This window comes from Scylla paramamosain, chromosome 4 (assembly GCF_035594125.1).
Source record: "Scylla paramamosain isolate STU-SP2022 chromosome 4, ASM3559412v1, whole genome shotgun sequence".
Lineage (NCBI taxonomy): Eukaryota > Metazoa > Arthropoda > Malacostraca > Decapoda > Portunidae > Scylla > Scylla paramamosain.
Genome location: NC_087154.1, coordinates 32,224,527 through 32,242,026, shown reverse-complemented (window position 1 = coordinate 32,242,026; position 17,500 = coordinate 32,224,527). Strand labels below are relative to the sequence as shown.

General features: G+C 46.7%; 1 protein-coding gene and 1 non-coding gene across 6 annotated transcripts in view; both read right to left on the bottom strand.

Annotated features, from left to right (window-relative positions):
• The window catches only part of LOC135100010 (uncharacterized), a 315,016-nt gene that overhangs the window by 27,762 nt on the left and 269,754 nt on the right, over nt 1-17,500 (bottom strand). The window contains exon 5 of one of the 5 annotated variants that reach the window (XM_064002836.1): nt 3,656-3,776. The exons of 3 other annotated variants lie outside the window; for them this stretch is intronic. In XM_064002836.1, coding sequence (XP_063858906.1) covers nt 3,765-3,776 — 12 coding nt within the window. In that variant the 3' untranslated portion in view covers nt 3,656-3,764. Of the gene's footprint in view, nt 1-3,655; nt 3,777-6,496; nt 6,731-17,500 lie in introns of those variants that run through there. One more of the 5 variants, XR_010268481.1, reaches the window with a different exon arrangement.
• Trnad-guc (transfer RNA aspartic acid (anticodon GUC)) lies at nt 285-356 on the bottom strand. Its single transcript has one exon. It is a non-coding gene; the product is annotated as a tRNA-Asp (tRNA).

Sequence of the window (17,500 nt, the reverse complement as noted above, 5' to 3'; positions counted from 1 at the left end):
CTTATCAATCTTAAAAAACAAGCAGGCTGTGTGTAGAGACCTTTAGCGGCTTCCTGGTCACTAAATATAGCAGTGGGAGAGCCGAGTCCGGGAGGTGGAGGCGTAAAGGTCAGTAGGTTGGTTGTTCCCGCTAATCTGGGCAGCGGCGGGAAAGGCCCGACCCCGACTCTCTCCCTCGCCACGTAGTAGTACAGGGGCCTTGTGCCCTTATGGTCTTGTCTTGCGTCACCCTGGCACGGAGCACCTTTCACAACTTTTGAAATCGATTACAAAAATGTGTAATCCTCCCCGGCGGGGAATCGAACCCCGGTCTCCCGCGTGACAGGCGGGGATACTAACCACTATACTACCGAGGACTGAAAATATTCAGTAAAGTACGGATTTAAAAACTCACAGCATTTTTTCCACGCCAGTGCCATTATGTTAGGTGATCGTGGACGTACATGGGAAAGGGAGGGACACGAGATGCTCGATTAAATATGATTCGTGATGTGCCGCAGCGGGCCGGGCGACGGGGTCACTGTGGGGCGCCGTAAGTATGTCTTCTCCAGATTCTGGTTTCCAAAGACGTGAGAAGTAAATCCTGATCCGCCACGAATAGGAGAACAGTGTATGTGGGTGTGGGTGTGGGCGTGGGCGTATGTGAGAGCCTGGTGGAGGTGGTGGTGAGATACGGAGGCCCGCCAGGCGTAGGCGCGGCGGGCGTGCAGGTCATCACGACGCCCACCGCCGAGTGACGTATGAGGTGCGGGCGTTGGCCACCTCTCCGGAATGTTGTCGGCGATAATCAAGTTCCGAAATGTTAACGAGATGACAGCTTAAACCAATGCAACATTCAACACCTGCACCCTTGATGAGGAAACGAAGGAGAAAGGTACAGACGATACGCGATGGGAAAGAGAGAATTAAGACAACCAACACAAAGATATGAGGCAGATAGGGGCGGGGCAGCCATTACCACAACACATTACACAGCGAACAGGAACAATATCAGAGGTGATCGGAGAACCAACCTGCTACAAACAAACTTCACTTCACCTCACACCATTTGATTACTTCATGAAAATACAAAAGATGCTGTAATGATGCGGCTGTCGGAGGCGAATCATGTGCAGCACCAGTAATAACGGCAACAGCAGCACCGGCAGCGCTGGGGCAAAGACCCGAGCTGGGCCGAGGACTCCGCTACGATTACCATATTAAATGTTGCTTCTAATGAGTGTGCAGCCACGCGTGTCCAGCTCCTGGTCCCACTCACTCTGTGGAGGCCTTTTTTTTTTTCTTTTTCTTTAAGCGAGCTTGACATTTTCAATAATTCCATTCATGTTCAAGTAACCAAATGGAAATTAATGTCCGGTGAAGCTTTACGAATCTGGTTCATGTCACGACCAGGAAGTGTTTATGATGGCGAGAAGGACTGCGTCACACACACACACACACACACACGGTCCTTCAGGTCAGCGGACTCCTCCACTCCTTCCCGGGGCAAGGGCCGCCCGCTGCACGAAGGTCGGGGAGGCGGTAGTGTTACATTTGGCAGGGTGGTGTGGAAGGGTTTCTCATTTGGGTTGGTCTCGCGTGTTGCTGCCCTTCTTCCACGCCTCACGCTCCCACGGCCTGCCGGAGGGTCTGTGTGGGTGGGGAAAGGCGAGGAGAGAGGAGGCAGCGGCGGGAATGTCGGCGCTTGTGGACTGGGAAAAACAAACAGAGGGAGCAGATATACACTACCTTCCTTCACACTTGTCACCTGGCGTCTATATCCCACAAACATTAAAGGTGTGTGTGAGGAGGGAGAGGGAAGAGCTGGAATGGCCCCCTACGTTAAGACCCCGAAAAGGTGTGCAGGAAATACTGGCCAGCAAGGAGGAAAATAAATCACGCCCTGAAAACCCAAGCGCTGTAGGAAAACTTGGAAGGAACGTTGGCTCGCTCTCCACCACCAGCCGCCCGAATTAAGGCATTCAAGACCAGTTTTCCATTAAGCGGATGGACTGGGAGGATGTCTGCACGCTTTTCGGGTATGGAAAAGGCAGGAGCTTCGAAATGAGGAGTAGGAGAAGGAGGGGAATGAATGTAAATCTAAGGAAAAACATTTTTAAAAGGAATGGATCAACAAGATGAATAAAGTGTAATGAAGGTGAAGGGGGTGGAGGGTGACGCGATGTAACGGGATACTGAGAGAGAGATTATCAAAATGTGAATATCAGTGATGGCGGAGGCAAACACGAGGGCGGTAAAGGTGAGACGAAGCACGGCGTCTGGGGAGAAGCTCTGGAGGAGATAACGGCGAACATCCACGGTAATTTATTTAAAAACGCTTCCTCAATGCCGGGGCGTGTGTGGGTTCATGACGCAGCGGCCAAGTCCCCGTACAGGGCCACGGCGGGGCGTCAGGCGGGTTGGCGGGAGATGAATGTGCGATGGACGATCCACATCCGGGACTTATTTCAACTCCATTTGTCAGACGAGGCGATCTGCTCAACGGGAATGAAGTGACTCACGCAGCGGCGCCACACAAAGCCCCCTGACTTGTGGTCTTTTATCTAACCTATGAATGGAATAGAAATAATCTTGTGATCTTTTTATAATTTCCTAATGGAGTGGAGAGAAGCTTGGGATCTTTCAATTCTCTAAGCCTCAATTTCTCCACAGCCAATTATACACAATCTTCCGCACAATTATCTCCCTGCTCTATACTTCGCCAGTCTTGGTGTGGAGTTCTTCAACTGAAATTTCATATATTGTCCTTTTTGATAAATATGGTAAATCAGTTCTGTGTCATCTCCGTCAACTTTTTTTTAGACGATGATGCAACGGTTTTGTCCTGCCATGTATGGAGCGCACCCCTTCAGTACGTGTGTGTGTGAAGGGTGGCTGAGGCTCCTAGTACTTACTCAAATCTTAATGTAGTGGAGTCGAAGGTTATCTATCTCATCAGGTTCTCTTCAGTCTTTCATATCAAGGTTTTTCTCGATCTTATGCCGTTATTTTCGTTGTTATTTTTCTTCCGAATTAGATGACTCCATTCTCCCCTTCATTGCCGCGTTGTTCTTTTTTTTTCATTTTTATTGTCCACGTCTATCTGTCTACTGGGGAAATTAGCACTCATTTTCACTCATTTACTCCTTTCGTTAGTAAACTCTAAATTATTCTGCGATGTACCGTTACTGTAATCCTTTTGTGCCTTCAACTTTTTTTTTTTGATAAAAGAAAATCAAAGCACTTCCTAAACTGAACACAATCTATCATTACTCTTTTACTGTCTGGTACTGAGAAAGATGTAACTATGTATTTTTTTTTTTTAATCTTGAGCTTTTCTTTCAAGCTAGTTTCTTTTCTTTACCCCTCAGGCAAGTCATGTACAAGAAAGTAAATGTAAAGATGCGCCTTAGCCACTTCAGTTACCTGACTTTCATTTCTGGGATTGCGTGACTCCGCGCCGCGCTGCCACGTCCATCACGATTCCTGAAAGATTCTAGCCTCTCACCTTCCACAGCTAAGGGGAGGGATGGGCGCCTCGGCCTGAAAGTTGAAGGACCACACACAGATACTTAAAAAAAAAAAAAAAAAAGTAGTGAATGTTAGAAAAGCTCCCAATCACGACACGGATTTCTTTTTATTTCAGTTACAAGCGAGAGAGAAAATGGTTTTTATTCCTCACTCTTAGAAGTAAAAAGTAATGTTTCAAAGATGCCCGCAATCCACTGAACAAGATATTCCCACCCAGCACCGCGTCGCCTGGGGGAGGGGAGGGCAGATGTGCGTCACGGCGGCTCCTGGTTCACATGAGGAGCGGGAATAAAGGTTGAGTGTGCTACATGGACCAGCACTGAGGTCTGGGACGTGAAGGTTAGGTAGGAGGGTATGAGAGAGAGAGAGAGAGAGAGAGAGAGAGAGAGAGAGAGAGAGAGAGAGAGAGAGAGAGAGAGAGAGAGAGAGAGAGAGAGAGAGAGAGAGAGAGAGAGAGAGAGAGAGAGTACATTTCAACAACTCAAATCCTAATCGCAACGGCACATACACACATACACATTCACAAACACACACCTCGCACACAAAGGATGACAAAAACGTTGCCACGCCAGTAAACACTGAGCCACTTTTTAACTCCTCTCTCTTTCTCTCCCTCTCCCTCTCCCGGCAACACAAGCGGCATTCACTGAGTGCAAAGAGTAGAGAGAGAAAGAAAGATTTTCTTTTCGTATGTATGACACAGTTCTGAGCTTTATATAAACACCTTCAAGCGATCCACGTGTGTGTGTGTGTGTGTGTGTGTGTGTGTGTGTGTGTGTGTGTGTGTGTGTTTCTCACAATTGTTGGCGGCCTCATTCTGTCATCTTCCCACAGACAGGTGTGCCTTGTTGCCCTCCTCCTGTGCCGGTAAGGTCACCCTCACCCTCCTCCTCCTCCTCCTCCTCCTCCTCCTCCTCCTCCTCCTCCTCCTCCTGGCCCCCGTTGGGTAACTCCGCCTTTCACCCGCCAAGGGATCCGTCGGCGTGCTCTCCGTCGCTACACAAGGATGGCATCACTAGCGGGCGGGACGCGACACACTTCACGCACCCTCTCTCATACCTGCAGTGCCACACCGGAGCGCCTGGCCTGCACACCTTCACGTCCACCCTGATAAGCGCGCGCACGCACGCGCACACACACACACACACACACACACACACACACACACACACACACACACACACACACACACACACACACACACACACACACACACACACACACAGTTAATAAAGGAACCAAATTCCTACACAATAAGTGCTTTTATCAGCCACTTCTCGCCAACACATTTATCTACCAAATCGATAAGATCAGCAAAGTAACTTATCGCCGCAACACGCTAGACACTGGCTGGTGAAGGCTTGCTTATTATTGAGTCCCGACCCTTCAGCGCCCTCTGCAGCACAACTCAGTAACAAAGCTCCGCGGGGCTGCAGAAGTGAAGCGGTGCCCATAAACAGAGCGGCGGGGCGGGGAGCAGACTGCATAATCAGAGATCATTCGGTCTAAACACACCTTCAGAATCTCCGCCGCCACTCCCACCTCTTCCACTCTCCCTCACCAGCTCTCCCTCGGCTGCATTTCTTTACTCAGTTTTTACGCAACTAATTTGTCATGCTGCTCTCCCGCTCAGGCCGCGGCTTTTTACGCCCAAACCGACGAGGAGCCACGTTACCCGTAAATAAAAGTTGGTTTGTGTGGGCGGCTCCAGGACGCGTTTTTTGTGGGTGGGTCAGAAGGGGTGATATGCAAATACGCGTCTATTCCCGGCGCGGTGCAGGCGAAACGGACCTCCTATTGTGTTGTCTTTTCCATGAATTTCAAATAAAGGCAGCAACATCGGCTCTTGGGCTGCGAAGGTTGTTTTAGGTCAGTTTCCCCCTCGTCTTTCCCACCCCTGGCTCGGCTGCGGTGGCTTCGTTATTCACTTTCTCTTCTCAGGGAGTCGCTGCTCGGAGTGGCGAGGGGTCAGAGTGCCTGTGAGACGAGGGCTCCCTGCTTTTTCTTTCTCTCTCATAGCTGGAAATAACCGGACGACGCCCGAGAACGCCACAGAAGAAGGAGGATAATCACAACGCAGCTTGCCAGATCGTGATGCGGTTTAGGTAATGTCAGTGGGTTAACGAACGTCTCGCCGGCAAAGCGTGGAAAGCACATATACCTCCCGGTGATGGCTCAGTCACTCACGCGCCGACAAACTTTCCTCTGGCTGCACAAGTACAACATGCGCGGTACTTACTGCTGCACCGCACGATACACTCCTCTGACTACCGCATTCAGCTTTCCCTTCCTACTTACCTACTTGGACTGGCGACGACGAGAATGTGTGTGTGTGTGTGTGTGTGTGTGTGTGTGTGTGTGTGTGTGTGTGTGTGTGTGTGTGTGTGTGTGTGTGTGTGTGTGTGTGTGTGTGTGTGTGTGTGTGTGTGTGTGTGTGTGTGTGTGTGTGTGTGTGTGTGTGTGTGTGTGTGTGTGTGTGTGTGTGTGTGAGAGAGAGAGAGAGAGAGAGAGAGAGAGAGAGAGAGAGAGAGAGAGAGAGAGAGAGAGAGAGAGAGAGAGAGAGAGAGAGAGAGAGAGAGAGAGAGAATGACAGTAAATAGTGAAAGAAATATGTAAAAAAAAAATAGAATCAACAACAACAACTATACCAACAACAACAAAAACAACAACAACAACAACAAAAAGGCTTCATCATTGCAGGGACTCGGATTGTGCTTGGTACCGAGTGAATGAAAACTTCACAAAATACCCGACGGCCGAGTGGTAACAAAGGCTGGTCGAGGGTTAAGCCCACTCTGGTGAAGGAAGCCGTAACCTTGATGTTATTGTCCGGACACAGGGGCGGACCGAGCCAACGGGGGTCAGGTACTGTACACCACTGAGGAGGGCGGAGGAAAAGGAAAGGTGAGAGGGACGAGGAGGAGGAGGAGGAGGAGGAGGAGGAGGAGGAGGAGGAGGAGGAGGAGGAGGAGGAGGAGGAGGAGGAGGAGGAGGTAAGGAGGTAAGGAGGTAAAAGGCAAAGACGGAGGGATAGAGTACGAAGGGAGGAGGTCAGAGAAGGAAGACAAACATGGAGGAAAGGAGGGAGAATGGATTAGGAAAGGGGGAAGAAATGGTCGGAGCGGATGATGCTGGAGTCTGGAGGGTAAGAACTGGGAAAAGGGAAAAGAGAGAGAAAGGAAAGAAAGATTCGCGGGTGGATGGAGGACGGATGGGGAACCTGCAATAAAACATAAAAAGAATAAAAAGAAAAAAGAATATAACAAAAAAACATTAATGAAGCTGTACATAAAAAAAATAACACTCACCAAAAAAAGAAAAAAAAGTAGATGACACTGGAGAAAGTTATATCGAAATGAACACTACTTTCCCTTTTACTGATGAAAACATGACAGTATTAAAAAAAAAAAAAAAGAAAATCTAAAACAAGCAATTCCTACTCTCAAAGAAAAAAACACACAACACACAGACAAACAAACAAAACAAAAAAGCACACACACACACACACACACACACACACACACACACACACACACACACCCACCGAGCACAAAAACCAAACACCCACACTCACACTCACAAAATAAAAACAAAACAAGCGACATAAGCGTATAACAATATTTCTCTAGCTAACATACGCATGCCTCCCTCTTCTTTGGACCTGGCTGGCGCGAGAGAGAAGGAGGAGGAGAAGGAGGAGCAGCAGCAACAGAAGGAGGAGATCACGGGTGGCTGGGGCCGAGGCTGGGCGGAAAGCTGCGTGGTTTTAGCGGAGTCAGACTGTAGAGCGGCCATTAGGGGTTGAGTAAAAGGGGAAGATCAGCGTGATATATGGAAAGCTTTGGTGTGTTACGGATTCCTGGAGGCGCAGCGCGAGGAAAGGAGTGTTTGGGGAGATAAGAGAAGAGGGAGAGCTTGCGGTACTTCAGAGAGAGAGAAAGAGAGAGAGAGAGAGAGAGAGAGAGAGAGAGAGAGAGAGAGAGAGAGAGAGAGAGAGAGAGAGAGAGAGAGAGAGAGAGAGCAACAAATGAGATTCTGAGGAGAGCACCGGATCGAGCTGGCGAAATAGAAGGAAAAGAAATTGTAAGACGCTGAAGAGGAATAGAAGAAGGAGGAGGAGGAGAAGGAGGAGGAGGAGGAGGAGGAGGAGGAGGAGGAGGAGGAGGAGTAGGAGGAAGGATATGACGAAGGAGGGCAATGAAAACAAGGAATAGTAAGAGGAAGAGAAAGGAGAGCAAGAGAGAAATGAAACAAATGAAAGAAAGAACATCAAATGAAAGCGAAATAAATAAAATAAAGAAAAAAAGAAGGAATAGAAAGAGTTAAGAGATTACACGGAAGATAAAAAGAAAAACTATCCACTCCTTTAAATCCATCACCCTTACTCCACATGCACTTCAATTCACTCTCACACTCTCCACCTCAGACACAACTCCGCACTACCTAACGACTCAAATTACCACACAATGTAATTCCTTGGAGAGAGAGAGAGAGAGAGAGAGAGAGAGAGAGAGAGAGAGAGAGAGAGAGAGAGAGAGAGAGAGAGAGAGAGAGAGAGAGAGAGAGAGAGAGAGAGAGAGAGAGAGAGAGACGCATACAACAGACAAAACACTAACATACTCGTAATCTTTCCTTCCTTCCTTCCTTATTCCTCCTGTTTCCTTCCGCCACTCCCCTCTCCCTTCCCGCGACGGATCAATTAAAACTCAGATGCCTCACTTGTCCCGAATGTAATTGGCTCTCACGGATAGTTCCTCCGCTGCTCCTACGACGCCAAACTTTTAAAGGGTTGAAGAGCGTCGCCTCGATTTGCATGGAGGACATCGAGAGAGACGGCCTGACGTGTGTGTGTTGGGGGGGAGAGGAGTTCCTTGACGTAAGGGGATTAATTATTTACGCAGGAAAAGAAGGAGGATGAAGAGACAGAAGGATGGAGGAAGAATGGCAAGAGGGAATAATGGAGGGAAGGAAGGAAGGAAGAAATAAGAGAAAAGAAATGAAGAAATACAAGAAACAACGTAAGACAAAAATAAAAATATTCTTGAGGTAGTAATGATACTTGTCGGAAACGTGCGTGTGTGTGTGTGTGTGTGTGTGTGTGTGTGTGTGTGTGTGTGTGTGTGTGTGTGTGTGTGTGTGTGTGTGTGTGTGTGTGTGTGTGTGTGTGTGTGTGTGTGGCAAGATTTACGTGCAGGTGTACAGTGTCAGGCAACCTTAACGACACTGGGCTATTAAGATCCAGGTGACTTATTCCTCACCTCTACGCCGCGTCGTGTACACGCTGATTACGCTCCGCCGCTCAATATTTCAGGGGATTTCAGAACACGAAAATATGATTGCGAATTTGCATACATATATGTTAAGCGAGCGGGGTCCATCAGTAAGGGCAAGCAAAGAACAGGAGGAGGAGGAGGAGGAGGAAGATGAAGACAAGTAAGAGGAAAAGATAAGGAAATTAATAGGAAAGACAAAAGAAAGGACAAGAAGGAAATTGATAAAAAAAAGAAGTTAAAAAATAAGATACTGAAGAAGAAAAGAGAAGAGGAGGAGGAGGAGGAGGAGGAGGAGGAGGAGGAGGAGGAGGAGGAGGAGGAGGAGGAGGAGGAGGAGGAGGAGGAAGTGAAAAAGTTTGCATGAATAAGAATGTGTATCAATTTAGATTTAATTTATGATTCTGAGATGAGAGAACTCCGCACTATGTAAACCACCACCGTCTCTTCCTTCTGCTGCTGCTCCTCCTCCTCCTCTCTCTGCCGCTGCTCGTCAAGGTCCGTGCAGGAATCCCAGACGGCAGCAGCAGCACCGCCTCTAATTCCACATCGTCATAAATCTTCACACGCGACCTCTTTCACCTCGGGCAACCCCATCGTCGGACTCCATTCCCCGCCAACCTGTGCTCGCCCCATCGCCTCCCATCCACTCCTTACTCCACACAGCCACGCCCTCCACCCACCATTAACCTCAGCAACTCCCGACCACCACCTTCCACTCCAGTCCTCTTTTTTCACCTGCCACTCTCACCTACCTGTCGCTGAATCACCTCGACTACACTTAACTGCAAAAGGTAAGTGCAAAAGCGTTTCCTGGTTGGATTATTGAAGTTGACCCAGTTTCTAATACATTTCTTCAGTAATTTCTGACTCACCTGCGTGCTGGGAAATAATTAGTCTGATTCGTTACGTGTAAGACGCAGGTGTTAACTCCCCAGAGAAACAATTAGAATAATCAGCCAACAGTTCAGTTTGCATTAAATTTGAAAGCCCTGACGTGAGTTGTAGTTCGTGCTTCACCTGGGGATTCAGAGTCATTAAGCAGAGTTCATTAATTCATCCTCATATAAATAAGTTCTTGGTCTTGTCGCCATTACCACCACGCTTCCCCCTCCTTGTTCCCAATACTGCAGCCCCTCAGCCTTCCACCTCAGTTCGTAAGGGTGATGGAGGGCCGGTGTCTTAGACTGGTGGAGGCTCATGAGGCTGGTGGCTGACTCATGAGGGCGGTGGAGGGAGAATGTCCTTCCTTGTCGCAGAAAACACCCTCTCACTTTTAATATTCCACGTGTTATTAGATCCGGGGAATGTGATCTACCTAATGAGTTTTGTTATCTTATTTGTTCCCCCACGCCATCTCACGATACTCTGGTTATATGTCCCCTCTATTTCAGTTCCTCTATTGATCTCCCTTCTCCCATCATCATCATCCTCTCCGTCCTTTCACTACATCACCTCACCTCCACTCCCTTCCCCCTCCTTTGCCTCATCAGCTCCTCCCCTCCCCGCCCCTTCCTACTCGTACCTCCCACGGTCTGTGGATAACACCGTGTCTTTTCGCCAAACAAGAACAGATAACATCTCCCCCACGTCACCTGGTGCCCTCGACATCCCGCCGCCACTTCAGCCTCCCCCTTATTTCTCCTCATTCCTCCTCCCTCCTTGGTCCCTAAGCGCCCCCTCCTCTTCACACTCTCTCCCCCAGTAACAATCTCACACCTCTCCTACGGCAGCCTCCTCTTCCCTCCCGGCAACCTCTCTCCCTATACCAGGAAATCCTTGGTGATGATCCATGTCTAAGGCTTATTAATATGAAAGTCACAACAAGTTAGATACGAGAGAAAAAATAAATTATACGATGACAACACACACACTAGCGTTCAAGACTTGTGATTATGATGGAAGTGTTTGTTGTTTGCTCGTTCACGGTGAAAGTAATAAATTAGGAAGGAAAGATTGTGTTTCTTTGAATGTGAGGTGGTGTTAAGGATGTTTAAATTTTAAGATGATGGAGGACAAATTTCTCTCTCTCTCTCTCTCTCTCTCTCTCTCTCTCTCTCTCTCTCTCTCTCTCTCTCTCTCTCTCTCTCTCTCTCTCTCTCTCTCTCTCTCTCTCTCTCTCTCTCTCTCTCTCTCTGTATATATGTAGAAAGATAAATAAACACGATAGAAAGACAGACAGACAGACAGACAGACAGACAGACAGACAGACAGACACACAGACTGATGAATAGATAGATAGGTAAATGTAAAAATATACTGAGAAACAGATAAATAGATAGATAAATAAACACACATAATATATGAGAGAGAGAGAGAGAGAGAGAGAGAGAGAGAGAGAGAGAGAGAGAGAGAGAGAGAGAGAGAGAGAGAGAGAGAGAGAGAGAGAGGCAGACAGATAATTACATATACATACAAACAGGTAGATATATAGAAAGACGGTTTTGATAGGTAGAGTAAGGCGAGTTATGCAGAGCGCGGCGTGTGCTGGATGAATATAGCACGAGTCAATACAACGGGGAAACATTTTACATAATAAGGGATCATTAGTCGGAGGCGGCGCGGTGGGGCGGGGCGGGGCGGGGCGCGTGGGGGGAGGAGAGCAAAGTTAAGGCAGCATAATGACTGTCAAACTTTTACGTGAAACAGAATGAGGTGAAAAAAAGAGAAATAATATAAAGAGAGAAGAAATAATATACGTAGGAGGATGTGAAGGTATAATTTAGATAGGAATAAAGTAAGATGTACCGTGTAAGGTATAATGTAATGAAATGTGATGTAACGAAGGAAAAAATATATATAGACTAGTTGATCTAAGGAAGAAAATTTAACGAAGAAAGAAGAAAAGAAAAAAGAAACTGAAAGAAAATAAGTAGAAGTATTATCATAATTATACACATATACAAAGATACAACACACTGAATAAAATACCAGTAATAATAATAATAATAATAATAATAATAAAAATAATAATAATAATAAACATAACATAGCAGATCAATGTAATCACGGCCAGAACTGAAACACACACACACACACACACACACACACACACACACACACACACACACACACACACACACACACACACACACACACACACACACACACACATGTAATAAAGCAATACAGCCCAGGGAAAGATACACGACCACAACCCACACACTAAAAGGCGAGCATGAGTATGGAGATGGAGGGTATAAGTGTCTCCCTCCCTCTCCCTCTCCTCTCACTCCCTCCTCTCACCTGCCCCGCATTACCATAACCACAGGGAAGGAGCCGCCCTCGGAGGTAAACAAATTAAAAGGCAAAGGTGAGGCCCCAGGAGAGTATACCTGAGCGCTACGGCGGCCAGGTAAAAATCCGCTCAGGTAGAGTCACGCGGGACCGCCTCAGACAGGTAAACGTGGGGAAAGAGGAGGAGGCGCCTGACCGGATGGGTGGACCGTCTCATCACTTAGAGGGAGATAAAAGGAAAGGAAATGAGGGAGTAACTGAGACATGCAAGGAAAATATCACAGTGGTTGTAAGTAAGAAAGTTATATTGGTAAAATACGTAAGGAAATGTACAATAATGGGAAAATTTAGAATATGACAGATTATTCGTTACTTATTTATTGGAAGATGAAGAGAACAATAGAGTGAAGACTGGATGAAAAAGAAACAGTTCAGAACACAAGAAATTCAATTGAGAAAAGAAGAAGAAAAAAGGAAAAAAAAAAGAAAAAAACTGCCACAAAATAAGTTGAGACAAAAAAACTGGAATGAAGATACGGACAAAAAAATATATAGAACGCGAGTCAGAGAAATCGCAAGCAAAAAAAAAAAAGGCAGGAAAAGAATAGAAAAAAAAAGAAACTAAGAGATCCATAATTAGCATCAAACCAGAACTACCTCCCTGAAGAAAACAGCTAGAAAAAAAGGGAGAGAAACTTTGAGAACGCTTCGAGGTAGACGAGAGAGAGAATGACAGGAGCATCAGCCTTTCACCAGATGAGGGAGAAAGAAAGAGGTAAGGCGGGGGCTGAATAAGACAGAGAATGCCAAAAATAGAAGCAACAACACAAAGGGAGGCATCGGTAAGGCTTAAGTACGTCTGCTCTTATTCCTTATCAGATCCTCCAGTGCTGTAGTAGGTACATCAATGTCTCTCTCTCCCACAAGGCATTCAAGTTTATTAATTAAAATCACTTCCCTCTTGCCTTTGTTGGCTTTGACGTAGAAGGAAAGAGAAGAAGGAGAGGGAGTGATGTATGTTGTAGTAAGGTGAAATGAAAGAAGAAGAAGAAGAAGAAGAAGAAGAAGAAGAAAAAAAGAGGAATTATGATGATAATGATGATGGTAATGAAGAAGAAGAAGAAGAGGAATTATGATGGTAATGAGGAGGAGGGAGGGAGGGAGGGAGGGAGGGAGGGAGGGAGGGAGGGAGAAGAAGAAGAAGACGAACAAAGAGGAAGATGAAGAGGAGGAGGAGGAGGAGGAGGAGGAGGAGGAGGAGGAGGAGGAGCAGCAGTAAATAAAGACTATCTTCGACATCAGACAAAAATTAAGAACTGGAACAGGAAGAACAAGAAGAGCAACAATAACAAAAAAAAAGAACAAGAAGACGAGTGGGAGTGAATAAACACTATCATGGTGATCAGAACAAGAGAGAGAGAGAGAGAGAGAGAGAGAGAGAGAGAGAGAGAGAGAGAGAGAGAGAGAGAGAGAGAGAGAGAGAGAGATGGGTCAGGTCAGATTCTACACGCCAAAATAAAAGCTCCACCTGGCTGGCAGTCTCAGTCGGCCTCGCAAATGTAAGTCTGCTCAAATTACAGAGCAAGGAAGCTTTTAAGCCGCGTCGAGTCGAGCAAAACGAAGCATGCTTACAGCGGAGCGGAGAGGAAAAAGTGAGTTTCCAGGTGAGAGAGAGAGAGAGAGAGAGAGAGAGAGAGAGAGAGAGAGAGAGAGAGAGAGTCGACGCTCCATATTCCACCTGTCCGCTGATTTGAGTCAACATTACCAGCGACGAGGACCATAAAACAGGAAGAGGAGGAGGAGGAGGAGGAGGAGGAGGTGGAAGAGGAGGAGGAGGGAGGAAGACGGAGGCGGAAAAGCGAAGGGAAGAGGAGGTACGGTGAAGAGACGTCATAGGTGAGGCGGAGAGAAGCGAGAAGAGCGGAAGGTTAAGGAAGTGGAAAGGGGAGAGGGAAAGAAACGAAGAGGAAGAGAAGCGAAGGAAAAATCAGACAAAGGAGCTGAACATCGAATAGGAGAGGGAAACATTTACAGAAAAGAATGCAATACATTATTCTGAAAGGATTGGACCAAGGAAGCCTAAAAAGAGGACAAAAGCACATCATGTTATAAGAGAGAGAGAGAGAGAGAGAGAGAGAGAGAGAGAGAGAGAGAGAGAGAGAGAGAGAGAGAGAGAGAGAGAGAGAGAGAGAGAGAGAGAGAAATATTACACATGGATACAGACTTCCTGGTGACATTGAGACAGACATACAGACAGAGGGGATAGAGAGAAAAAGACAAACATAGAGACATACAGACATACAGACATACAAAGACAGAGACACACTGACAGAAAAAGCTAGCCACACAAAAAAACAGGCAAGCAGACAGACCGAGACAAAAAACAAACAAACTGACATAGAAACACACAGACAGGCACATACGTAGACAGAGAAAGAAAGAAAAAAAAGAAAGACAGACAAATCTTGAAATTAGTTCACATACATAAATACATACAGACGCAGAAGGGAAGAGTCCAGCACACACACACACACACACACACACACACACACACACACACACACACACACACACACACACACTCTCTCTCTCTCTCTCTCTCTCTCTCTCTCTCTCTCTCTCTCTCTCTCTCTCTCTCTCTCTCTGTGTGTGTGTGTGTGTGTGTGTGTGTGTGTGTGTGTGTGTGTGTGTGTGTGTGTGTGTGTGTGTGTGTGTGTGACAAAAGGAACATTATTTTGCCCAGTAAGCCTCCAACAATAAGCAATGAGGTTGACGCCCCGATAAACACCGCAAAGCCTCGCAATTCCAAGTATGAAACGTCTCTTCACGCCCACCCAGCCACCGGAGACGGGAGAGAGAGAGAGAGAGAGAGAGAGAGAGAGAGAGAGAGAGAGAGAGAGAGAGAGAGAGAGAATTTGTGCGGGAAGTGAGACGAATATTTGAATTTTTAAGAATCACCTTCTATCATAATACATGTAGGACCAAATAATAATAATAATAATAATAATAATAATAATAATAATAATAATAATAATAATAATAATAATAATAATAATAATAACAACAATACTACTACTACTACTACTACTACTACTACTACTACTACTACTACTAATAATAATAATAATAATAATAATAATAATAACAATAATAATAATAATAATAATAATAATAATAATAATAATAATAATAACAATAATAATAATAATAATAATAATAATAATAATAATAATAATAATAATAATAATAATAACAATAACAACAATAATATTCAGCTAATCATCACCAAACAACACAACACAACATAACTCATCCTTTCATCACCCTGAAGCAACCTTACGTATATATATAATACTTTACAAAGGCATCACGTAACACCACACACACACACACACACACACACACACACACACACACACACCAGCAGGTCGTCACCGTAAACACATTCGCTGGTGTCACTCCCACAAAACAAGTGTCCTTTATATGGTCGGGAGGGAGGAGTCGGCAAATTCTTAGCCATGGGGTCGGTTTCTGCCCAGCCCGCGCGATACCGTGTGACCGAGGGAACGTACCTGACGGACGAGATGTATTGAGTTCAAAGTGAAGGGAAATTTTTAGCCGATGATGGTGGTAGTGATGTGGGAGGAAGAGGAGGAGGAGGACTGTTATAGAAGACTAAAAACACCACCACCACCACCACCACCACCACCATCACCACCAACAACAACAACAACAACAACAACAACAACAACAACAACAACAACATCCCCACCACCACCAAGAACAACAACAACAACAACAACAACGAAAAGCTTAAACCTTCCCCCCCTCCCCCCATCGCATCTAGCAAGTGTTCTCTGCCCCTGTCCTGTAAGTTCCGCGGAGTAGTGTCGTCTTGGACAGGCACAGCTCCCCTTGTTAGGTGCGCAGAGTAGCATAGGGGAGGGAGATAACACCCACTACTGGCACGCAACGCTAAATAAGGTTTGGAGATGCCGCGCGACGACTCCCGCTGAGAGTGAAGGGCAGAATGGAGGTGACGCCGGGGCGGAACTGTCTCCGGGCAGCGTGTGTGGGAGTGTGAAACAGGCGGGCATATGTTACTCCGCTTCTCTGATACGGCTGGATGGGATTCTAAAGGAGCAGTAGAGTAATAACATAATGTAAAAAGTTCAAAGAGATCAAATAAGAGAAAAGTACGATGCTTTTCAATTAACTTATCCTCAAGTTGTGTTTGCTGAGCAGTCGAGGCCCGCACACGTCACTACGCTTCTTGTACACGACGGGATATGATCCTAAAGGAGCAGCGGGGCAAAAAGAGCAATATAGAAAATAATTCACTCAAACGATCAAATGAAAATATTAAGCGTGTTTTTTTTTTTTACTTCAACCTGAGACTTATTCTTTGCTTGTTGTTGTCGTGTTTGTTGGGTAGTTATATGAACGATAGAAACTCTCCAATCACGGATCTTTAAGGTCCAACCAAGTACAAAAAAACTTAATCTCATTATAGCGTTCACGGAATAAAACTGTCATGAATGCCTTTACCTTTATCTTTGTTCATACGTTTTCTTTACGTTTGTTCAGTAGTTCAGACCACGATGATGGAAACTCCACAGCTACGCTTCATATACTGAAGTCATTCACCTCCTGAAGTCCCCACCCACTCCACCATCCCGACCACGCCTACCTGATGATATTGCAAGGGTAAGGTAAGATGAGGAGGGAACGAGTGAGGGAGGGACACGTCACATGAGAACCAAATGGAGGGAAGGTGTGAAAATGATCCCAACGAAAACCACCATTACCGCCTTCACTCCGGAGGGCGAGGCGCGCTGCGTGTGCTGCGAGGGAGGCGGCGACGGGCAGCCATCAGCCCTTCACACGCCGGGGGCTGCGAGGACTTTCAGGGAGTGGCGTCAGAAGCTTCCTGGTATCTGCGAGGTGATCTCCTGGGTGCACCTCAGCGACGGCAGCACACAAACCTGCCACTCCTTCCCCATCCCAGGGTTTGCATCCCTCCCTCCGTCCCTCCCATCACCAAAACCGCGCGTATAAACGAGACAGGTAAAAGATCAGGTAGGAGGGAAATAACCTGCTTTTTTAAATCTTATACAAGTGTTGGATATTCACAAAACTCTTAGATTGCATGTTTATACACAAAGCCGCCACTTTCTTTGGGGTGGCAACACGCTGCAGCTTATACATTAACCTGAGATGTAGCGGCGAGGACTGATGGCGTGGCGGGAGGAGGGAGCGCCCCCGGGACAGGAGGAGACAGACACGGGATGAGTGAGGTGGCCCAAGGCAGACACTGGGATAGGGGAAGGGAGGGAGGAGAGGTGAAGAAAAAAGGACTGGCGGACTTTGCGGAGCGAGGGGGTAGAGGGGAGGCTAAGGCGGTCAGGTCGCGGCAGCCAGCGTGTGGGGGAGCGAGGGCCGGGCAGAGGCAAGGCCGTGGCGGCGGGCAGATGGCTGACGGC